Source organism: Tupaia chinensis, unplaced genomic scaffold (assembly GCF_000334495.1).
Source record: "Tupaia chinensis unplaced genomic scaffold, TupChi_1.0 Scaffold000086_1, whole genome shotgun sequence".
Lineage (NCBI taxonomy): Eukaryota > Metazoa > Chordata > Mammalia > Scandentia > Tupaiidae > Tupaia > Tupaia belangeri.
The window spans coordinates 340,948-367,298 of NW_006159548.1; the positions used below are offsets into that span (position 1 = coordinate 340,948).

The 26,351-nt window shown below is 34.0% G+C and overlaps 1 protein-coding gene across 1 annotated transcript; it reads left to right on the forward strand.

Annotated features, from left to right (window-relative positions):
* Positions 1-562: 562 nt before the first annotated feature.
* Positions 563-14,143, forward strand: CSN3 (casein kappa). Its single transcript, XM_006142970.2, has 6 exons — positions 563-647; positions 4,331-4,417; positions 6,535-6,596; positions 10,511-10,543; positions 11,447-11,945; positions 14,017-14,143. The coding sequence occupies exons 1-5, from the start codon at positions 563-565 to the stop codon at positions 11,909-11,911; spliced, it is 732 nt and encodes a 243-aa protein (XP_006143032.2). The 3' UTR covers positions 11,912-11,945; positions 14,017-14,143.
* Positions 14,144-26,351: the final 12,208 nt, after the last annotated feature.

Here is a 26,351-nt window from a genome sequence, read left to right on the forward strand (position 1 = left end):
TGGAGGCTGAATTATTAGTAGAAAATCTTCATTCCCTTAAAAATCTAGTTCACTGGAGCCATGTGGAACCTTCTCCTGAAGGCCCGGCTTCTTCTGCTGCTAACTCGTTTGTTGGAGGCTGAATTATTAGTAGAAAATCTTCATTCCCTTAAAAATCTAGTTCACTGGAGCCATGTGGAACCTTCTCCTCCCCAATACATCTTTCAACCAAACTTCCATTTTCCTTTACAATCACATGTCCAGCGTGAGTTTAAGCCACCAGGTCCAGGACTCGAACCTCGGTCGACTACGTGGGAGTCCAGCGACATAGTCATTACGCTAACTGCTGGTCCCTCCAAGAAATATTTTAAAAGAGTTCCTTTACTATTTATTTCTTCTAAGAGTAAGGGGGAGGGCGAGAGGCCAGAAAGAGAACTATCAGAATGTTCCAGGTGTGCGATGCCACTGGCTGGGACTAGGGCAAAAAAAGTAAGATCAGAAAGGGATGGCACATTCAGGGTGTATTGTTAAGATCCAGCTTATTCTTCTAATGGATTGTCAAGAGGAGGAAACAAATATGAAGATGATATCTGATCACCTTGCCTGCCTTCAGCAAGAATCCTGTTCATTCAGTTTACCCAGACTCTTTCATGTCCCTGATGTTTCCTGTAAGTCATTTCCCACCTGCTCTCCCCTGCACTGCTTCTTTGCTGTTAATTTTACTATCAACTCTGTATTTTGAATTGAGCCCTAATTCTCTTCCCCACTGCAAAAAAAAAACCCTACTTCAGTGGACTCTAAATTAAAGTCCTAAAAAAATATTTTCTTACCATGCTTTAAAATAAAAAGAAAAGATGACTGGCAGATGGCATAATGGTTACATTGCTGGACTCCTAAGGTTTGAGTCCTGGACCCAGTGGCTTGAAACTCACTCTGGGTGCATGTGCATACAAAGTCAAAATACTGGGAGGAGAATGGAGAAGGGATTGCACTGTGGCCATCCTGCTGGGGGATGATTTCTCACTTTCTGTCTCCCCATTTCAAACAAACATGTCCTATAGCAAAAGTCTCTCTCTAAAAAAGAAAGAAAAACAAAAGAGACTAAGAGACTATTAGAGGACTAGTTGAAGGAATGGACATATTTAGAGACCAGATATTCTGTTTATGAAAATTTTGGGTTATCTATTTCACATGCAAATGGAGATACTAAAATAGTTATTGGATATCTGAATCTGCATTCAATAAAAGCCACAGCATATTGATAGTATTGAAGGCTATAGGAATGGGTAGGTCAATTAGAATGATAATAAAGGTGGCCAGAGAAAAGGTAGAAGGCTGGTGTATTCTGAAAGAGTTCTTGAAAACTCTCCAAAACTTAAAGAGTGTGAGAAAAAAAAAAATTAGGAGCAACCAATGATTTGGGAAGAAAAACAAACAAAAAAATTACAAGTCAAGAAGATTAATTGCCATGAAAAGGCTGCTAAAAGATTCAGTAAGAAGAGGTTCTATACATTAGCACTGAATTTGGCTACTTGAAGATACTCACTGATGTGTTTTGAATGATATGATAAGAAGACTTAAAGGAATAAATATAGTACAGGGCTACAGAGGGTCTTACAATCGTATTAGAGAAATAATGCTTCAGGGAAATTGAACACTTTCTTTATATCATTAATCTTTTTTTAAAAAAAATGTGTCCATAGAAACTCTGGGACCATAACAATTACTAATGCATGCATTTATGTGTGAACTAATGCTAAAGTCATAATGACACTCATTCTGGTCTCTATGACATCACATATCTATTCACAATCTCAAAACAGTCTCCCTACAAGTGTTCAGGAGAGAGCACTCTCTCTTCAGATGTTCTCTGTAAGCAGAGATCATGGCTGTCTACTATTATAATAAGAACTCTATGTGTTGTTCACTTAGCTGAACTGGCTATAGGAAGGGATAATTTTGATACAGTGTTGAAAATTGTTTAGAAGCATTTTATGCTATTTTTTCATGGTTTTCACATATAGCAAAGATTTTTGAAGCACATAATGTCTATGCTAAAGTATCAATTCTACGATGCCTCAATAACTACTCCCATTAAAAGCTGTTAGTCACTTACATTGCAACTGCTATCATAATCATTGTACATCAAGAACACGATAGACTATTGAGATCTGCCTACTACTAATAAAGTGGCTGAACAATATAAGGCACAAAAAAATGAAACTACATGGAGTCAGTTGATGGCTTGATGCTTAAGGCACTAAACTCTCACATGACCACAGTTCAAGTCTGGGACCCAGCGCTTGAAAATCACTCTGGGCACACATGCATGCATGTCCCAAATCCCAAGAGCAGAATAGAGAAGCGACTGTGGTATGACCATCCTTCCTGGGAGGTGATTTCTTGCTTTCCCTCTCTTTGTCTCTCTTTAGCAAGCAAGCACACATACCTCATGGCAAAATATAAATAAATAAATAAAAACAAAAGCAAATGAAACTACATGAATGTGTCTGCCATCACAGGGATAGAAAATAGAGTACTTGCTAGATGTAATTAACAGAATAACAGAGATTGTTACTAGTTAAGGAGTGCACATGAATCAATAATCATTTCACTTAGCACATGATTTATAAGACTTGAAATGTGAACTTATATCTCTAGAGTAGCTTTTGTCTAGTCCTAAACAAAACAAACACTAACATAATAATAATTGTTACCAGTTAAAGAGTACATGGGAGTCAATAATCATTTAACTTATTTTTTGTTTTGTTTTGTTTTGTTTTTACAGTGCTTGAAATGTGAAATTTTGAGCCCAGAATAGCTTCTCACCAGTCCCATAGTATGAGTACTCCTATGAACACACAGTGATGATCTGGATCTAAACGAAAAGAAGTTGTGATTTGCCTGAGAAACTCTGCTGGTTTTCTTCCATAATCTAGGGATGTTTCAGGAGCAAGTCTTGGCTCTTGAAATGAATATGTGACTGGGACAAGGCTGTTGCATTAGTTCCGGAGTACAAATACAACCTAGTTTACTGGAAGATTTCAGATAATGGGAGTTTTGATCTTCTTTTTGCTTTTCTTTAGAGAACACTAAAGCATTTGGATAGTTCCTGTAAATTGTTCATCTGGTTTGCCTACTAAAACCATTAATACTCTTAGCTCTCTTAATTTGCCTTAGATCATGGTAAATACCCAATGTCATTGCTATCGAAGTATGTGTTAGATACATGAACTCCACAAGGGCAGGGATGTTTGCCTGCCTTGGTTACCAATTTACTTCTACTTTAGTTGCTAGTTTCAGCAGTTTTGAAACTCTGCACTCTCTCCTTGAACAACAAAAACCAACTATTCTGAGAAATAAAAAATCTCCACTTACTCTGTTCAAGCTGAGTAAGTGTTCTAGAGCTCAGAACATCTTTCCTAATTTTCTGACACCTCAATTAGTTCCAAGAAACAGAAATAACAATGCTAGTATTATTCCTTGTTCATATTCTGGCAGACCTACATTGGTTCCTGTAAATAACTCAGTATGGCCAGGTCTTCACAGCCAAAGTCAAGTCACAGAATTATTTCCAGAGAATTGCAAGCAAAAAATAATAAATATAAAATATATATTTCCCTAGGCAATTATTTACTTAGCTGTATTTTACTGATATATTCACTATATCAACAGTTTATCAGTATATACTAGTAAGTCAGAATGAACTGTCCTTGATACAGAATTATTATCATTAGTGCAATAATTATGCATTTTAAATAGTTCACCTATTTATAATTGAACTTTTTAAACGTAAGAAAAGTTCATTCATAAGACGTTCGCCTTCAACATGTACTTAATGTTTATACCAGAATTTACTAAAGAATTTATGCTGTGTCAAATGCAGATGGCTCCCACTGTATATGTATTACAATGTTGATTTATGCATGCCTGAGTATATAAGAGATAGCCAGATTTCTAATTTTTAAAAATTAATACTTATAATTCTGGAAGGAAAAAGACCAACCACAGGCCATATTAGATAGAGGACCACTTGAAATCTGGGATCTTAAAGTATTTTAACAATAGCTTTAAATTAAAATAAGTAAGATTAGTTGAAGAATGCAATTAATATTTTTAAATTCTAAATTTTATCGTTTTAAACATAAAAGATTCTTTCTTTAAAAAGACCTAAATCGTCTTTTTTCATGCTTTATGAATGACAGCTTTAATTTCTCTCTGCATTTCTCTCAGATTGACCTAACAATGACCCTGTTGTCATCAAATCCTTCCTTTTTGTCATCATCCTATTGGGTAAAAAGTAGGAGGGAATAGAATAGCGTGACTCAAGGTACTAATACCCTTTAATTAGTCTTCAGTTATTTATCTTGGGTCTTCTCTACTGTGAAGAGGCCAACTCAACCTACTGGCAAGGAAGACCTGACAGGCTCGAGGAAAGGTAATAGTATTAAAAAGCCCAAAGACAGTGATTTGTTCTCACAGTAACTGGGACATGACCAAAGTTATTTTAGAATCACATTTTCTTCTTTTTAACCTTTATTGTTAAGCCTGAAAATATCTTAGCATTGTTTTAATATTAATTTCCAATCTAACCCTTAGATTCTGAATGGTGTTAAAATCAAATTTATTTATGAAGAAGGTCTGCTTCTCAGGAAGTTGGACCCAAAAAAATAATTCAAATTAATCCATTTATTACTTCTGAATTTTATTTCTACCTAAAGTCATATTATCTTTTATGGTATGATTATTGTTTTAAAACATAAGAACTGAGCAGTCTACCATTTCACAAATTATTGATATTTCTTCTTACTAAGTAATGAGGGCAAATGTAAGCACTTATTGGTCTACTTTACCTATATGTAAAAGATAGTCTCATCAGGACCAGCAGTTGGCGTAATGGCTGTGTCGCTGAACTCCCATGTAGTCAACCACAGTTTCAGTCCCAGATCTGGTGGCTTAAACTCACACTGGACGCATGTGTATGTGTGCCCAAGATCCCGAGAGGAGACTGGAGAAGAAGGGATTGCGGCGTGGCCATCATCCCTGGGGGGTGATTTCTCGCTTTCTGACCCTGTTTCTTTCTGGCTTTCTGGCGAGCGCATGCGCCCTATAACAAAAAAATCTCTCCAAAAAAAATTTTTTTTTAAAAAAAATATATATAGTCTTATCTCAGTGATTTCTATTTATACTACAAAGAAATAAATTACTAAAATTCTGTTATATTAGTATTTACTTCACAAATGCAATATGTTTTTCAACATTAAAAGTTTGATGTATTGAGACCAGCAGATGACATAGTAGTCATGTTGCTGGACTCCCATGTAGTCAACTACAGGTTGAGTCCTGGACCTGGCAACTTAAAACACTCTGGGCATATGTGTGTGCATGTTCAAAATTCTGAGAGGAGAATGGAGGACAAGGGATTGTGGCATGGCCATCACCCCTGGGGACTTATTTCTTGTTTTCTGTCTCTGTGTCTCTCTCTGTCATGCACACGTCCTATAGCAAAATCTCTCTTAAAAAACATTTGAGGTATCATTTATTATTTTCTAGAAAGAAATTTATTAAAAATCAAATAAGCAGTTGGGACCCTAACTACTCTTCTAGAAAAACAAGGCTAATCTAGTTCTTTAAATATTTTAGTCAAAGCCACTGTAATTGTGATATGTTCCTTTTAAAGCAATCAAGTTAATCATCTCATTTGTGATTAATGGAGAAGTAGATTACTAAGGATGCAATTTCATAACCCTCCACTTCCCATTCCATCCTATATATTTCTGTTAGACTGATGACAGAATTTTATTACTAGAGGTCACTCAGTTCAAACTCTCATTTTACAGGCAAAATATGTAGGAAGTAGAGATTGAAATTATTTAACCACAGTTAGGTAGATAGGAAAAAAACCTGGACTAGAATTCAGTCCTCCAGAGGAATATACAGTCACGTCAATCTCTAGTCCAAAAACAATTGTTTTCTGCTGTTTACAAAACAATGCCTAACTCTTTAACCTAGCTTTTAAAGCCTCTACATTTTTAAGAATTATTTTACTTAAGAATTATTTATTTATATAAATAAGCAACCCCTTTATTTATTTATTTATTTATTTATTTATTTATTTATTTTAACTTGACCAGAGAGAAGCAGAGAGAAAGAGAGCAAGAGAGAGAGAGAGCAAAAGCAAGCCACCAGGTATGGAACTCAAATCACAGTCGGCCCTGTGGGAGTACAGCAGCCTTAACCACCATGCCACCTGCTGACCCCAGGTCTCTACTTTTTCTTCTGTAAACTTTGTTTCCATTCTCATACAATATTCATACAATAGATTATTGAACTTGTAATGATCCTTTCATTAACACTGGTCAAAAATTACATTTAATTTTTTTTTCCTCAAAGTTTGGTTTTCCTAATACTTTTGATAAAATAGATCTTCCACATTGACATGTACCCATAATTCTGGTTTTTTTCCCCTTCAAACAAAGCAAACATTGTATCTAAATCACTCCTAAACTTTTAGTAACTGATCCTTTTAATTTAATTTTTTATATTTATCTTTAGGTGCAAGAATGAAGAGTTTTCTTCTAGTTGTGAATATCCTAGCATTAACCTTGCCTTGTTTGGTGAGTTAACTTCATCTAAATAATTTACATTAAGACTTTAAGAAAGTTTTATTTAAGATCTATAATTATAAAAATTTCTAAAAACAATTTATAAAACTAAATAGCTGTATACTAGCTATGATTTAGTAAAAGTAAATTTATTTTCATGTTTATTTCTATTAAAATACTAATGTTTTCCAAGATATTTATTTAGTTCCCATAAATTATGAAATCACACCTTATTGTGTGTGTGTGTGTGTGTGTGTGCGTGTGCATGTGTGTATCTATATAAATTCTCATACTTTAGTGAAAATACTTTCTTGGAGAAAATACGGAAAATATTTTAAAAACAGAAGATTCTCTAAAGATAATTTATTAAAAATAAATATAGAAATCACAGTCCAGACTCAGATTCTTTTCATTCAATTCCTATCTTAGCCTGACTTCTATCTCTTTAGGGTCTAAATCATCAAAGATCAGGAGCTTGGTTAAGCTTTTGACCAGTTTTAAAGACCTTGACATTTCCGCCTTTAAGTTCAGATCATTATCTTATTTTTTTTTCATACTCTCCATTCTGTCAGCTCACTGACTCCTTTCTAGGGAGTTCTTAACAGATCTAAGGCTTGTAGGCATTGTCTCAAATTACAAGCTCTGTTCTAAGACTACTGGGCCAGGGAAAGGTTTTAACTTTTTTAATTTTATTTGTTTTTATTGTTGTTTTGTCTTTTGCTGTTTGTTTATTTTCGTATTCACCTGGGGATTGCAGGCACTGTATTAGCCAACAGCAAGAACAGAAGGAAAACATAGAGAATGGTATATGCTACTCTTAGATTGTAAAATTTCAGAGAGCACTATTCCTTATTTCATGATTCACTTATTTCTGGGCTAGTTAATATCTAACCTGCTTTTAAATTAATATCTAACTTCTTGGAGTCAAAATTACTTTTTAACATGTTAATTATGATGACTTCCACATTGTTTCCTTTTATTTATCCTCTGAAACTACACATTTTTCAGAAACCTGAAATTTTAAAACTTATGTCTTCTCTTTAATAGGGATTAAAGTTTAAGTCATAGAATAGCCCACAACTGACTGCTTTTTCAGCAATCTCTTCTTGTGCTGCTTGACCCTACTTTATCTCAAAGTGCTTCTTACCATTTTCACAAAAGCTTCAAGCCTCAAGGCCATGAATAAATAATTCAAAAGGAAAATTAAAGTTTATAGATTTGACTGTTTAATTTTATGAGTAATCAAAATTATACAAATTAAAATACAGCATGATACTATCTTTTATGTGCTAACATATCTTTTCCTTTCCAAATAAAAACAGTGCATATAATATTTATTATTAGCAATTAGGTGATAAACTGTTCAATCTCATAGCCTACTAGGGACATAAATTGGCACAACTTTTTTTTCAGTTATTTATTTATTTCTTCCATGAAGAAAGAGATGGATGGGGGAGAGGAAGAGGGAGCGAGAGAGGGCACCTCCAATGTGATCATGAAGACACAATCCTCCCCCTGCCTTCAGTCAACTCTAGATCATGAGCAACTGAGTGACCAGTGTACTCAGAAAAGTCTCTGCATTTGAACGAGGACCTTTCCCATGTAGATTGCCTCAGAGAGTGTTGCATTTTACTGTAGATCATCTCTGTCTGGTCGCTGGCATAGATTTTCAGTACCAAATTTGATAACCCCTGTCAAAGAATTTTTGTTTCTTAGAAAAATCACATTTTTGAAAAATTACCTAAAGGAATCCAGTACATAAGATGATATTCATCTGTCTAATTTACAATTAAAATTATATTCTGATAGGTCCAGAGAGTGGCACAGCCATGACACCACTGGGCTCACATGGAAGTTCCTCAGTTTATGTCCTGAGACCTCCCTGCACACATTGGGTACATGCATGTGCCCACAATTCAGATTGGCTGAGGCAGTGTGTAGATGGCAATATGAAGTCCCTGTTGGGGTGCCTTTCTCTCTCTCTCTCTCTCTCTCTCTCTCTCTCTCTCTATTTCTGTATCTCGAGCATGTAAGAAATGAAAAAGAATTTTAAAAATTCTTTCAGTGGGCAATTAAGAATCAACATTTCATGATGTGATCATAAAGCACTAATTTTTTAACTATAAAAACATAAGTATGGGGAACCAGCAGTTAGCATAATGGCTATGTCGCTGGACTCCCACATAGTCGACCGCGGTTCACGTCCCGGACCCGATGGCTTAAAACTCACGCCGGGCGCGTGTGCGTGCGTGCCCAAGATCCCAACAGGAGAATGGAGGAGAAGGGATTGGGGCGTGACCATCCCCCCTGGGGAGTGATTTCTTGCTTTCTGCCTCTCTGTCTCTCTCTGTCTGTCTGGCGAGCGCACGCGCCCTATAGCGAAAACCTCTCAAAAAAAAAAAAAACATAAGTATGAAAACTATGAAATAAACCAAAAGTTTGTCAAAGAGATACCATGTTTCTTGAAAAAAAAAAAGCAGGATTTTTTATAGAACTCTAAAACAAAAATATACAATATAAGATGATATGGTATTAAGATGTCACGATTATCAAAATTTTTAGAGGAAATAAACTTTCTACAATATTCATGTTACTTTTTAAAATTTTAAACTAATGGGGGACCGGCAGGTGGCTTGGTGGTTAAGGGCACTGAATTCCCACATGGCGATCATGGTTCAAGTCCTAAACCTGGAGATTTAACTTTCTCTCTTTCTCTTTGTCTCTCACTCTGTCCCTCTCTGACCAAATTTAAAAAATAATAAATAAGTAAAGTTAAATAAAATAATTCTTTAAAAAATTTTAACTAATGATGTAATATATTTCAGGAAAAACAAGCTTTTTCTCAACACACTCTGAATTTTATTGCTTTTTCAAATTTCTGATAATTTATACCTATACCTTCCATAAGCTTTCCAGAGTCATTTTATAGCCAAGGGATATATGTGAAATATCCTAAATTAAAACTGCCAATGCAAAACTATTTAATATTATAATATCATATAAAAAATTTATAAAATCTTGGGACCAGCAGTTAGCGTAATGGCTATGTCGCTGGACTCCCATGTAGTCGACTGCGTTTTGGGTCCTGGACCCAGTGGCTTAAAACTCACGCCGGGCGCGTGTGCGTGCGTGCCCAAGATCCCAAGAGGAGAATGGAGGAGAAGGGATTGCGGCGTGACCATCCTCCCTGGGGGGTGATTTCTCGCTTTCTGTCTCTCTGTCTCTCTATCTGTCTGTCTGGTGAGTGCACGTGCCCTATAGCAAAAACCTCTACAAAAAAAAAAAAAAGTTTATAAAATCTTTGTGAGTTTTTAAAAGTTTACTTATACATGACTATAACAATTGTTTGGTAACTCTAATTCCCTATGAACATTGTATGCAGAATTAAGTACTACAAAAAACAAATGGAGGAAGATTATAAAACACTTTTATTAATATATTAAGGTTATGCAAGAAGCAGTATGTTAAATCTTCTAAGTAAACTTCTTCAAATTATCCTTGTGTAAGAACTAAAAAACTCAATGCTCCTCTGATTTTTAACAATGTATATCCAGTACATACTGAATATAGATTATTCATATTTTCACTTTAGCAAATCTGTATATTTTTTGACACAGGGATCAGATGATCAGATTATTTTAATAGTGTATTTTTCTTCCTAGGTTTTGATTCTAGAAGAAAATTTAAATAAGAAATTCATTCTTACTATTTTACTCATTATATTACTGTTGCTTCTTAAGTGCTTCTTAGAACTAATCAATTAAACAATTATGAAAAAATGTTTTACAATATTAAAATGAATACAAAAAAAACTTAGTTTCTTTTAAACACAAAATATATTGTAACTCCTTTCCTCACACACACAAAAAAATGTTGGCCTTGCTTTTCTCTCATTTCTTATTATTTCTTTCTCTGGAACAAACTAGGCTGCAGAAGTGCCAAAACAGGAACAAGCAGCAGTAAGTTTATTTTAATTGTTTTTATTAGAGATATGAACTCTAAAATATAAGACTCTGCAAAGGTTAATCATATTAAAATGTTTCCTATATAAAAACTAAATAAAAATATAATCTCCATAGAATAATAGAGTAATCTTTGCAAAACAGACATACAAAAAAATAACTTTAGCAACAGATTAGTCAACTTTAATGATTTTCTGAAAATCTTGGTTTTGATAAGTAGCCCAAGTCTTGTACTTTGGTGTTCATTTATACTTAGAAAGTGAGAAAAGCCCCTCAGCAGTTGCATAGTTCTTATGCATGTGTATTTACTTACTCCTTTATTTCCCAAATATCTTTGAATAAATAGAAATATGTCTCCTTTTATGAGAAATGTCTGCTTTCTAGTACAATTTTGTTGATTTATTTCTTTTCATATGGAAAGGTCTACTGATTTATATGACTACACATAATTAGTTGAACAGAGGCAAATAAAAATAGAAAATTCCCTACCTAGTCTTTTGTGGAGAAAAATAAACTGGAAAAAAAAATCTGAAATCAGAAATCTTCCCACATGACATTACCTCTTTTTTTTTAGGTGTTGTTCTTACATTACTTAACATTTACTGAACATTTTCCATAAATGTCAAGCTCTGGATCATGTGGTTTACATATGGATTACCTCATCCAATTAATTTGAAAGAAATATTACTTTTATGTAATTAAAAGTAATATTTTATAATATCAGAAATTATGAAGTAGAAGGGAAATGTATAAATCCATATTTGTAAAATAATTTGGTTTCTGGGTTCCTGATTTCCAATATTGCATTTATGCAAGCTCACATACTATATTACTTCAAAAAATGCTGATTTACATTTCAGTCACAATAATACCATTCTGCCTAATTTATTCTTTTTGCAGTGCCCTGAGAATGATGCAAGATTGTTTGATCAGAAAACAATGCCATATACCCTACTTCCTTTAGTGCTGAATAGCTATCCTGCTTTTAAACCCAGTTACTATCCATATTATCCAGTTATGTCAATGAATAATCCATATATGTCTCACAAAGTTTACAAAAATCCAGTCGTTTTTAGATCATTGGCCCACATTCCTCATTGGACACAGATGCCATATATCTACCTACCTCCCATGGTACATTACCCAACCTCACATCCACAATTAAAGGGCATGTCCCTAAAGAAAATTCCAACTAAAACAAACACTCCTACCATCAATACCATTGCTTCTGTTGAGCCCACACCAATTCCTAACATTGAACCAATGGTGAATACTCCAGTAGTCACTCCAGAAACTTCCTCAGAGTTCATCATTAAAAACACCCCTGAGACTACCACAGTCCCAGTTTCTTCACCCACAGCATAAAAATAATGAAGAAATAACAAAGAAGACAAAACAGGTAAATAATCAAAAGATAAAAATGAATTATCCAGACAAAAAGCTTAGATTTATTGATGTAATCCTAACTTCTAAAATAGTACAAACATATAAATGGTTTTATGGGAGCAGGCCATGTAGACTATAATTTTAATTTAGTAAAATCATAGCATTGATACACTAGATTCTGTTCCAATAAGAAATTTTAAGTTTTATTTTGCAAAATGAAGAAATTGGGAATTTCATTATCTAACTTTTGTTCTGAAAATTAGAACATTCTAGAAACTTAGTTTTATTTCATCCCTATTTACACACAAAGTATAACAATATAGTAAAATATTATGTAAATGTAAACCATTATAATTTTTCTTATCTCAAAAATGAATTTTCATGGCCAGCAGGTGGCATAGTTGTTGAGGTGCTGAACTCCTACATGGCAAACCACGGTTCAAAGCCCACATCTGGAGGCTTGAAGATCACACCTGGCATGTGTACGTGCGTACCCAAAATCCTGAGAGGAGAATGGAAGAGAAGGGATTACAGTGTGGCCATCATCCCTAAGGGATGCTTTCTTGTTTTCTATCTTACTCTGTATCTCTTCAGCAAATGTGCATACTCTACAGCAAAGTAAAAGAAAAAATAATTTAGACCATTGAATGTGATACAATTGAACCAAATAATAAATAAAAATCTATGATTGGTAATGGTGGAGTCTAAAATAGTTTGAAACTTATGAGAAGATGTTAAATGAAGAGAAAAATTAACAAAAATAGGAAATCAGAGTGAAATAATTTGGAAAGAGAGTTACAAAATTTGGGGTTTCTTTTCAACAAATACTTTCAGCCCATCACACTGTCTTCGTGTTTTAATATCTAAAATACCTCACAATTGTCTGTACTAGCATTAAACCAGAGAAGGCTGTAAAGAAAGTAAAGAAATTTTCACTTTCTTATCATTTAATTTAGTATGAGGCTCAAGTAAGAATGTATAAGTGAAAAATATAAAAAACTGATCAATCTATAAAACATAATATATAAGAAAATGTAATGTAAAATTAATAAATGCCAAAATTTATTTTTACCCAATACTTTTCTTTATTTAATGATAAAACTTTATATAAAGATGTCAGTTGATTTTTATAGAAACCATATGACACGGATTTTATTAATTTCTCAAATTTAGGAATGAAAAAAAGAGTATTCTTGAATATTTTAAATAAGTTGTCCCATCTAGAAAGTGCAAAATGGAAATCAAACCAAATTTGTCTGATTTCAGACAGCAAGACTTCATGCCACCTATTTTCATATGTCCTGTCAAATTAGTAGAAAAACAGAGAAAATACTGTGATTTCCTTAGACTGGAATATGCATAAGTTATGTTATTTAGTTGTTATTTAAATGGACATTTATTAAGAAAAATATAATAAGCTGGATAAATACTTGACTTACCAAACTTTAGAAAATAAAACAAAAAAATTAATAGAAATAATATGAACACAAGTGGTTTAGTATGTCCAAAATATTGTATTACAAGATTGTGTCTTTAATAATCATTTTTTTATTTTTTAAGAATTTGCTAGATAGTGTGTGCTCTCGGCAAAGGAAGGCAGAGCAAGACAGATAATGAGAAAGCACCTATCGTGAGGCAGTCATGCTACAATTCCTTCTCTTCCATTTATCCTTGTGGGATTTTGGGCTCACATGCAAACCACCTTTTCAACCTGCTGGTTCCAGGATTCAAACCATGTAGTCAGCCATGTGGATTTCAATGCCACTACTGACTGGCTCAGAGTAATCATTACTTCAATAATTACATTTATTCAAAACTCATGAACCTAGATTTCTAAGTTAAAACCACTGTACAATATCGCATTTTTAAAAAGCATGTAAAAGACAATGTTTCTGAAAATATCAGGCAAAGTCTATTATTTTAGTATATGACATGCCAATTTTAAAATTGAAACTTAAGTATTTAAGTAAATTTCTTGGATACAGACAGACGAGAAAACTCATGGAAGTTAAAAGTTGAAATAACAGGTGAACTGTTAACACGCTGTGAACTAAATTTCTAAACTGCCCTTATTTTTTTTACAGATTTTGCTGAAACCAGATGACTACTTTAAACTCTCCTTCAGCCAATTATCTGCCTTCAGTCAAGAGAAAATAATGATTTTCCCAGATTCAGCTCCTTTTTTCTTCTCTACTTATATTTTACATTTGTGACACATTTACCATTTTCTTTCTTACACAATAAAACCAATTAAATGCAACTGGATCTCTTAACTTGAATGGAGTCTATGAGATACCTCAGGGATCTTTGAAATCTTGAACTTGCAAAAAAAATCTAGTGTGAGCTTCAGTTCATATTACCTGGGAATAGAGCTCAATTTCATCAGATTTTAAAATGCTCCTTGATTAACACTGATCAATAACTTCTCTAGAATGACACTGGAACATTTGAATTTATGACTACGTCATTGAGACCAACCAGAAAGTGACTATTGGGAGTCATGGAAACTCTAGAATTACTATTAAATTTAAACACTCAAATGCATTCCTAACTTTTTTTCTACATCATTCTAAGAGCAAATTCTGGCAAGCTACAGATAATCACCACAACAAACATGATGTGGCAAAGTTGCATGATTTGATGGAAACTCTATACATGGACAACCAGTTTTTCAAATCACAAGTCACAGTCTTGTATCTGTCTAAACACACACACATAGATTCTGTATACACACATGCATACCAAACTCCTGGAAGCTTCTGGAATTAAAGTTATTTAGTCCAGAAAAAACTGGTGGATATTCAAAGTCCAAGGATACGACGTAGTTTTCTCCTGAACAAATACTGCAAGTAAAATTAGCAGGTCACTTATGTGCTTAGTTCATATTTAACATATCATGCTAGGAAAAGTATAAATTACTCAGCTTTTACAAAATACATACTGGTCAACTTCTCATTTTTGCAATAACCCTCAACAGATAAGTTACTATTAGCAGTGATTTAAAGTCTTTTACTTCCCCTTTCATTCAAATCCTAAAGTCTTAGAGGGAGGCATGGTCAGGAAAATATCTTAGGCCTCATCTGCTATCACCATTATTAATATTGTTAATTTCTTGAGGTCAGATGGTGGCACAGCAGTGAAACAAGTCACTCTGCAAAGCTGATCTACATGGAAAATTTTAAGGTTCATGTCAGAAGACTTCCCTGAGTACATCAAACACATGCGTGCCTAAGATCTGGGGCTGGCTGGGAGGCTGAAATACCCTCAACAGACTGACACTCTGTTGACACTCTGTTGAGGGAGTCTCTCTTTTTCTGTTTCTCTCTCACTTATGGAAGAAGTGAATAAACAAAACTTTTAAAAATATTTTTTCTTTAAAAAAAAACAAAATACAATACATATGTGGAAGAGGTAAAAATTATTTCATTACTTAAAAAGTATTTCACCAGAGACAGTGATTGGTATGGTGGTTAAGGCACAGAACTTCCACATGGCTGTGTACAGATTAAGTCCCAGACCGGGCAGTTTGCTTTCTATCTCTGTCTCTCTCTCTCTGCCTTTCTCTGGTGAGCACAAATGCCCGATAGCAAATTAAAATAATAATAATAATAATAATAAATAAGATTAAAATAAGTAATCATAAAAAAGTTTATCCCTTACTATGTACAAAGTACTATAAAAACTACCTAATTAAATCATTAATAATTACTTAAACAAATTAATAAATTATAAATTAATGTGAAGATACAGCAATATTTAATAAAAATGAGCAGTTGTAGTTACATAGTGTACACTATATGTCAGTCTCTATTCTATAATACTTTTATATTTAGATACTCATTTAATATGTAATCATAAACTATATATTAGTATTGTTATTTATAAATGTTATTGCTATCATTATTATTAAGAAAGAGAAATTAATAAATTTTCTGTATGTGGAGTTGATTTCTGAACTCAGAAAGTCTTTCTTAAAACCCATACTCCTCCAGACCAGAAGATGGTGAAATGGTTACATCACCAGACTTCCACATGGCCAACCAAGGTTCGAAGGCCAGAACTAGCTGCTTGAAATTCATGCTAGGTGCATGTGTGAGGGTACCCAAAATCAGAGAGGAGAGTGGAAAAAGAACTGTGGTGTGGCCATCTCCCCTGAGGGATGAGTTCTCACTTTCTGTATTTCTGTCTCTATAGCAAGCACATGTGCCCTATAGCAACAATCTCTTAAAAAAAAAAAAAAAAAAAAAAAAAAAAAAACAATAGAACAGAATGGATTAAATATCTGCACTCCTATGTTTATTGAAGTATTATTCAAAATAGCCATTATGTTAATGGATGAGAGAATGTTAAGCTGCGTTGTGAAATCCTTGGTTCTTTGGGTCCAGATCACTAAAATTAGAGATCTGTCTCTAGACGCAAAGTGAAACCGCAACCACGAATGAAGTAGATAGAAAAGAAGGTTTAATAGGAAAGAAAAGAAAGGAAAGAAAGGAAGTACACCCAAAAGGCTTTTGTCAACAGTTTTGTTTTTTTTTTTTGCTGCTATAGTATGCATTCAACAACCCATTTACCCCCTCTATGTGCATTCTTATCTCTGTTATATGCTTTTTTCCTGAGCCCCCTCTCAAATACTTCCACCTGCCATGCAGTCTCTGATATCTATAGTTACATTCTCTACCTCCATGTCTTCAAATCTTTCAGTTTCTGCCATAGAGTGCAGATATTCAGTATATATTGAATGTGGACATACAGTATTTGTCTTTCATAGTCTGGCTTATTTCATTTAACATTAAATCTAGATCCATCTACTTTGTTTTGAACGAGAGATTCTTGCTGTTTTGTGTTTTTTTTTTTAAATGACTGAGTAGTACTACATTGTGTATATGAACTGGTATATATACAAAGAAATGAAATTACTGCTTTGAAAAGATATCTGCACGCCTATGTTTACTGAAGTATTGTTCACAATAACCAAGACAAGGAAGCAACATATGTTATCTGCCAAGGGATGAATGCATGAAGAAAATTGTGACTATATCATGCACACAGACGCACATTATTTATACGCACACATACACACATATGGGGGGGGTCTTCAACAAGTTCATGGCAAATACATATTATAAAATGTTTTTTGGGGGAGAGGTTTTTGCTATAGGGCATGTGTGCTTGCCAGAAAGACAGAGAGACAGAAAGCAAGAAATCACCCCCCAGGGGTTTGGCCACACCACAAACCATTCTCCATTCTCTTCTTGGGATCTTGGGCACACATGCACACGTGCCCAGTGTGAGTTTAAGCCACCAGGTCCAGGACTCAAACTGCGGTCAACTGCATGAGAGTCCAGCAATGTACCCATTATGCCATCTGCTGGTCCCCATATTATGAAAAATTTATACAAGATTTAAAATTTTTTTTGCACAAAGATAAATTTATTCTTTACATTTTCCACAAACTTTTTAAAGTTTCTTTGTGTGTGTGTGTGTGTTTGTGTGTATACACACTATATTTAGACATGTACACACATATAGATACATGGGATATTAGCCTTAAAAAAGAAAAGCAATCCTTTCCGTTTGCCACCACATGGATAATATTGGAAGGCATTATGCTAAATGAAATAAGCCAGACACAGAAAAAATATTGAAAGATCTATGATCTCGCTTAAATGTGAAATCAAGACAGGAAAAAAGTCAAATACATTGAAATAGAAAATAAAACGATGGTTATCAAGTGTAGGCCAAAATATGAAGAAGTAGCTCAATGGATACAGTTTCAGATAACTTATGATGAACAAGTTTAGAGATCTAGTATAAAACTTGAGGACTATACTTAATAATATTGCATTGTATTTTAGGTTTTATAAAGAGAATAGATTTTCTGTCCTGCTACCATCAAAATAGAAAGATTAAGCACGTGAAATTATGTCTATATTAAGTTGCTTGATTATAGTAATCATGTCACTATGTATGTAAGTTAAGTACAGCAAGACTTCATGTTGTATACCTTAAATATACACAATAAAATAAATTCATGCCCTTAATCATGTGAAAATTACTTTAAGAATATTTCCAATCTGATAAATAAAATAAAACATGAAGCAAGGGACCAGCAGTTGGCGTAATGGCTAAGTCACTGGATTCCCATGTAGTCGACCATGGTTCGAGTTCCGGATCCAGTGGTTTAAACTCACACCATGCACATGTGCATGCATGCCCAAGATCCCGAGAGGAGAATAGAGGAGAAGGGATTGTGGCATAGCCATCCCTCCTGAGGGGGAATTTCTCACTTCCTGTTTCTCTGTCTCGCTCTGTCTCTCTGGTGAATGCACACGCTCTGTAACAAAAAACTCTCAAAAAAAAAAAAAAGAAAGAAAAAATGAAGCAAAATACTTTTGAAGGTAAATAAATAAATCTTAAACATTAATATTTTTCATATTAATATGATAATATGTTCAATTAAAGAAGATTAATTAGTTTTTACAAGTAGGATCTTAGGGCCAACCAGTATTGTAATAGTTAAGGTGGCTGGATCCCACATGGCTGACTTCATGGTTCAAGTCCTGGAGCTGGTCGCTTGAAAAACATGCTGATTGTGGGTGCATGCCTGCCTAAAACATCAAAACGAGGAAGAAATGAAGAAGAAAGGATGATGTGTGTGAGGGGGTTCTCTCTCTCTCTCTTCCTTTCTCTTCTCTCTCTTTCTCTGATGAGTGCACAAACTCTAGGGAATTTTTTTCTTTTAAATAGAAAAATAGGATTTTAAGTTAAGCACTTACCTCACTTACCTCCTGGATATGATAGTATCCCATATTTGTATCAATCAGATTGAGTAAGTGGAGCATTCTATACATAATATTGCATAATAAATATCTCAGCTAGTACTTTTACATGTTAATGAAATACATTGATGAGCTGCTTATTTTGGACTTGGATAAATTATTTCAGATGCAAGTGTCTATACAGGTAGAAGTCATTTGTAACTCATGAAAACTGGATCCTTAGCACAGAAAAGAAATCTAATCTGGGGATTCTGTCATCACCATTGACTCATCAAGTATTTGCCAAATGCCCACTATGTGAATATAGCATGTTTTCTTCTCACCTCCACTTCTTAATCTAACTAGATTTAGAAAAACATTTTATACTCAGTTTTGCAAAAAATCATCTCTGAAAGCTCTCTGGTTCTCCAGAATGTAATGTTAAGTTATATAACAAGCATTTGCATTGCACTTTAAAATATATAAAGCACTTTCACATATTTAAACCTCTTATTCTTCACTAACAATCTTTTGAAGTATTAGTTATCAATCCTCATTTTTCTATATGTACAAACAACTTTAAAATGTTCAAATATGAGATAGTGAAATTTCATGGGCTTTAGATTTACATAGAACTTGATTAAAGTTTCAGCTCAATAACATTGGACAATAACTAGAATGAAAAGTAATATTTATTTATTTACTGATAAAAATGTGTCGGGCTGTATAATAAGGATTTTATAGGTATTACTTTATTTACTCCCACATTGTACCTTTTAGGGAGGTACTATTATTGTCCTCATGTAAAGATGAGAAAACGGAGACTCAAAGAGACTCAAGTAATCTGTCCAAGATCAAAAAGCTAAGTAGAGGAGCTTAGCTTTGACCTCAAGCAAGTTAGTCAACTAATCCTTAATACTTTATTATAAGAACATACCTTTAATCTGAGATATTTATTATAGTACCATAATAGTCAAGTATCCAATAAGCATCCATTCCTTTATCCCTACATTCCTTAAGTGACATCTGTAAGGACACCCACCATCCTTAAGGTAAAGTCAACTTTAGTGATCCTGCCATTTATCGTCCCACTTCATTTCTTCCCAACAGATCCTCATACCACACACCACAGGATAGTTACACTACCACCATCTAGAACTTTTCTGAAGCTGCTCAGGTGCCTTCAATAATTCATATCATCCTATCAAAGTTTAAATACTTGGCTTATATTCTTGAGCAGACTTTTCCTGAAATCCCAAGATGAACTGCCCTACTAATGTGCCACCCAACATCCTACCTCTCCCAGTTCCTCTCTCCCTTAGTAATAAGTGCTTAGTCTCAAACTCTATTGCATCTGCTTGTCCACTTCTTCTGCTGGGTTATAAGCTCATGAGCCTGGGGACGACATTCTTCTCACTATTGTCTCTCCAAGGTAAGGCCTAATACAGAATACGACTTAAACTGACATTTGTTAAATAAATGAGCAAGTAAAAGAGTAAGTTAATTGTTAGTGATTGACGTAGAAATATTCATTTAATTGAATTAAAAGCCTAGGTTTTTCTTACCAAAGTTAAAAAGAAATACTAATGTTGACCTTAGTAGTTATTTTTTAATTATTTTATTTAACTTTATTTATTCATTTGTTTATTTCAATTTGACCAGACTGGGTCAGAGTGAGAGAGAGAGAGAGAAATTGAGAAAACAAGCCACCAGTTCCAGGACTTGAACCACAGTCAGCCATATAAGAATCCAGCACCTTTAACCACCACGCCACTTGCCAACCCCAATCTTAGTAGTTATTTTAGTAATATGAATCAAAGTTACAGAGGTCAATGATACATTGTTAGGTTACTTTTAAACTCGGAAGAAAATGACTGTAAATCTTACTACCAATCATAGAAATAGAGAGAATGTTTTTATACTTATTCTCAGTTTTCAAGGAAAGTTACCTGAATGTCAACAGAATGATAATAAAATTGCTATATCAATATTATGTGTTATCTTAACCCTAGCACACTATTTAGAAAAAAGACATGATGGCAGGTCCTCAACTTAATCTTCCTAAAGCAATATTATACTAGTTGCCAGATCTCCATAATATTTAAATAAAGAATTATAAAGTTAATATTCAAGACCAATAAACAAAACATACCTAAAGTGTAATCTTTTTATGTGTATACTTTATTAGAATATACTGAGAAACCTCAGAAACTATTGAAGGCAAGATTAAACTTAAATGTTTCTATGAAATTAACATTTGGTATTAATATAGTTATTTTTCATATTAAACATCATTATTATGAATCATTCATTACAAAATACCAACAACCATTGTTGGAATAAATAAGATTAAAAATGAAGAAAACTAAAATCTTGGCATACCTTATGCCATAAAAACAATAAATTTTAAACATACCATTTAAAGTAATAATACAAATAATAAAAATCTTATTAGGAATAACATTATTTTTCCCTAAGATATAATAGTGAAGCATAATAATTTTATAAAAAGAATGCATGCACACAACTGATTTAGTCAAAAGATTTTACTTTCTTTTAATCAGTATGATTCCTTGCTAATAGTGATCATATTAAAGTTTTCTCAGTCTCTTCCCAACAGGAAATAAGTAGGAGGGACAACAGGAATGAATGGTTTATTTATTAAAAGGGTGTTCACTCATTTTCATTTTGAGACGACTTCAAGAGAAGAGTCAGTTCAGTTTAGAGAAGAAAAATATCTGACCAGAATACAGAGGAGACAAACACCTCTCAGGTATCTACACATATAAGAATTCAAGAGATAGATTTTTTTTCATTAGGATCTGGGCTTTCCAATATTAGTACATAAGAGTAATAGCTAATAAACTAATAATTGAAATGATCTGCTGACTTAGACAAATTAAACTTTTTTTCTAACACTATTATTTTGATTATGGATGAGAACTGGTCATAATCTTTAAAAAGCTAGCACCCCACTTACTTTAACTACAGTTGAATCAAGCTTATTATGAATTTCTCAAGTTCTATGAGTAGAAAGCAGCCCTTGAGAAAATGGAATTAAAGTTAAAAAGTCATAAAGCAAACCTGTCTTTGTTGATTAAAAATTTCTGTACCTAGAGTGCTTCAGTCTGCCTAAGCTACTTCCAGGTGATAAGGTGGGTGTTAAATTCAATGCCGCTTCTATGGAAGCACTAGCTATATTATTTTCACACCCTAAAAGTATGAATTGCTATTTTTTAAAACTAGAAATGTATTTATCATTTGTTTTACATAAATAATGGGTTTTTCTTGTAATTAAAGAAGCAGTAAGCTCTTAATATTAATTGCGCTAAATGTCTCTCATAATACTAGACCATTAACAACGGTGTAGAAAGCTCTTGGTTAACCAGAGAATTATTTAGTGGTAGTTTTCCTGACTAAAATGTCTTAATGCCATAATATGCTAAATAAAAGTGAATTTAAATAACATATTTATCACTACGCTATCCATTATAAACTTTATTTTTTTCTTGCTAAGGTCTATGAAAAAAAGATGAAGGTGTTCATTTTGATTATGACCATCTTGAACCTTACTGCAGTCTTCTTGGTAAGTTTTTAACGCTCTTCTCTTGTCATTTAGAGAAATACAAAGGAGTGAAGCAAGCCAGGCTATGAAGGAGAGACATTGCATGTCTCTGCTTATATACTGTCTGCACTCTGTGGTCGAAACTGAAAGACTAGAGGATATAGAAACATATAAAATGATTATAGATACTGGATACAGTGTGAGAAAAGGGTGAGAGAAGGAGAAGAGTCTAAGGAAAGGTAGTAAGGAGAAAAATAGGCTAGCAAGACATTTATGGGACACAAAAATAGGTTATTATCTGTTGATGATAATGTGTATAGTAACCCCAACTGGACTGGTGAGAAATGTATTCATGTTGGAACATTCACTTTACAAGCTAAGTGATGTATATGATTGAATGTATGTGATTGAATGTATAAAATAAAATTAAAATACACACACACACACACACACACATATATATATATAAGAAAAAGATAAAGGAATTCACAAAAATCATATATCACGAAGACATCTTAAGCAACATTCTTTTTATAATCAAGATATGCATGCCTTGTTGCTTTAGAAAAACCATGAACTTTATTGTATCTTTTTATCTATTTTTGTGCAATAGCATTAGTAGCCAACAGCAACAAAAAGCAGAAACTATTAGGTAATTGGGAAAGTCATGACATATTTTTCTGTTTTTCTATGCAAAAATACATCATGATAATGATGTTTATAGAAGCTCTAATCATAACTGTCAAACTCAGAAACCCCAACAAAGTCCTATGGTAGGTAAATGAAAATCTGTGGTATATCCAGACACTGGAATAGTTTCAGTACAAAAAATAAATGGACTGTCAAGCCATGTAAAGATATAGAAAAGCCTTAAATGCATATAACTAAGTGAAAGAAGTTGATCTAAAAGGGCTACATACTGCATGATTACAACTATTCAGCACTCTGAGAAAAGCAAAATGTTGGAGACCATGAAAGAATCAGTGGTTTCCATGGTTTAGGAGAGACAGGAATGAATAAATGAAGCACAGAGAAATTTCAGGGGAGCAAAACTATGCAAGAGATACTATAATAGCAGATATAGGCCATGATAAATTTGTCAAAAAACATAGAATATACAACACCAAGAAAGAACCATCATTTGGGTGAAATAATGTATCAATGTAAGTTCATTGTTACAAATATACCACTCTAGTACATGATGTTGATAGTAAGGGAGGCTGAGGAGAGAACAGTCACAGGATATGTGGGAACTCTCTGTACCTCCCACTCAATTTTGCTATGAACCTAAAAGTGCTTTAAAAATTAGTCTTTAATAAAAAAAAAAAGTAGAGGGACCAGCAGATTACATCACTGGACTCTCACATGGCCAACCATGGTTCAAATCCCGAACCAGGAGGCTTGAAATTCATGCTAGGTCTGTGTGTATGTGTGCTCAAAATCCTGAAAGAAGAATGGAGAAGGGATAGTAGTGTGGCCAGCCCTCCCAGGGGTGATTTCTCACTTTCTGTCTCTCCAGCAAGTACATGTGCCCTATAGCAAACCCCCCCCCGAAAAAAAAAAAGAGAAAAGAAATGTAAATCAAATCTGAACAATATCAAAAATACTTATTTTTGCTAATGAATATTTTTAAATATACCTGGTTTGACTTTATGTCACACATATCTAATTTTTTACTTATTTTTTTTTATATCAGACAAGTGAGAGTCTTAAGACTCGTGATCAGTCCAGACGAATGCCATTGATGCTGGATTTACCTTCTAAAACTGGAAAAACAAAGTCCACACATACTCAGGCTGCACAGAAACAAGCCCAAGTTCAGACATCAAACCTTTCATCTCATCAGGCTTCATTTACCAAAACTCAACGAAAATCACCTGTATCAATTGTACCAAATAAATCTCTCACATCTAAACTTGCAAAACCATCAACATCCAAGTCTACACCCAAACATTCATTATCTTTTCATAATCCAACAAAGACATCTACCTTGACCAAAACACAACTTCTTGATAAAATGATTGGACAAAAACAGTTTCTACCAAAAAAACCTTCTACAAAACAGAACTTTATCCAAAATTCTGCAAATAAATTTACCTTAGCTGACAAGTCTAAGTCAAGTCAGCCATCTCTCCCCAATACAGTTGTAAAAGGGAAGAAATATACCAATCCCAAAGAGAAACAGTCAAAAGTTACCAAGTCTACAATCAAGAAGACACCATCATCTCACAAAACAGGAAAAAGGTCTTCAGCCGCCAATGCTACAGAGAAATCAGCTGTAAAGACTGAAAAAAGAAAGACCTGGGTTGCTCAACCTGCACTTCACCAGACATCATTGTCCCAGAGTGCGGTAAGGAGCGGTCTGATTCCTAAATCGAAAATTTCCACAAATAAAACAAGGAGAGTTTCTTCTGAGAAAGCTCCACTAAACAATTTCCTAGGTACCAGACGTTCTTCAAAAAGAACTGCTAAATCTGCAGCCGGAAAGCGTCAAAGATGTAATTCTATTGGAAGTCAACATCTAGCTTCCAAAAACAAACCAAAAAAGATAAGGCCATTAAATCCTGTTAACCAGTCTGCAATTTATCCAGCTTTACTAAATACTCCCAAGCGCACTAAACTCAAAATTCAGTCACTACCAAAAAAATCTTGTCCAATAAAATTTCATCCACCCCAATTGCAGACTCACACATCTAAATCTCATAAGCCCAAACCTTGTCCACATCGCCCAGAAAAGTACCTGTCTGAAAATTCTGTAAAAGCAGCTACTGCAGCACACACAGCACCACCTAATGTCAAAGAGAGTACCGTGGCAGCCACCAGAGGTACTAACACCATCACTGCTAACATAGTTCAAACTACTCCTATGACAGGGGCCCTTCCGAGTACCCTCTTATCCCCCACAAGTATGTCTGCATTTCAAACCATCATCCTGACTGCTAATACCACTACCCCCAGTCAAGGTACCACTACCTTGGAAGATGGCACAACTATTCCTGCAGCTGACACTACTGCTGCTGCAGTAAATGAAGCCACTTCTATTCTTGGCACTATTCTGCCTGGGATCAGCAATACTCCTCCTGTCCCTAAAGCCACTACTATTCTGGATGATGCTACTTCTGCTACCAATACAACTGTTGACATTGAGCATGAAAGGAATGTCACCGACCCTGAAGAATATACCGATGACAAGGAAGATTATGATTCAACCACTGAATACGAATATGACTCAGAGCTGGATGAAAATTCTACTGCAATTCCAGGATCTGACGCTACAAGCCCTTTATCTCCAGGAGCCACTTCCTTTATACAAAATACCTGAAAACCTATAACCGATAACACTACTCTGTAACTACAAGTGATAGCTACTACATATAGTCCTTGCATATTGATTGAATACCCAATCAAATCAAAAACGTTTGATAAAATACTGAAAATGTTTACCAGTGAAAATATAGAATTCTGCAAAAACATGGTAATGATTTATTCTTTGTTCTTTATCTCCTTACAAATCACATCACATATATTTAAGTACCACAAGAACTGTCACTGCACTATAAAAATGATGATGGAAAAAGTTCACAGGTCTCAATACATGACATAAGTAGAATTTGTTCTTTATTCTCATTCTACTCTAAAGAGTCCTTGATATCCTAAGGGGAGCTCTCCCTAACTCCTTTTAATTTCCCTCTTTTGAGCACTGAAACCCCTCATTTCCTGCTCTTAGTGAAATCATCTAATAAAAAATTTATCCCTTATAGTTTAAAAGGATAATTTACAATATTAACTTAGTGGCTATCATTTTTTATGAAGGAAAATAAACTCTTAAATGTGTTAACTATAGAACCATAGGAATCCCTAATTATTGTAAGTAATATCTCAAGGAAGTTGTAAAACTGGACGCAGAGATAATTATCTAGAGAATCTGGGAACTGAAAATGCCTTCCTCACCTAAGTGAGAATTTAGAGCATCTCAAAAGTCTGTAAATATCTTAACATAGAAAAGACTACTTAAATTTTTCCTGAGTTGTGAAGCACTAGAATAGTGAGACATCAGCATCTCAGATACACCAAGACTCTGCCTTGCACGGGCAAT

Bases quoted from the DNA above. Each gene is read 5' to 3' on its own strand.
- CSN3 (XM_006142970.2), top strand. From the start codon at position 563: ATGATATCTGATCACCTTGCCTGCCTTCAGCAAGAATCCTGTTCATTC. The intron at 6,597-10,510 runs GTGAGTTAACTT...GGAACAAACTAG, and splicing joins CATTAACCTTGCCTTGTTTG to GCTGCAGAAGTGCCAAAACA. The intron at 10,544-11,446 runs GTAAGTTTATTT...TTCTTTTTGCAG, and splicing joins CAAAACAGGAACAAGCAGCA to TGCCCTGAGAATGATGCAAG.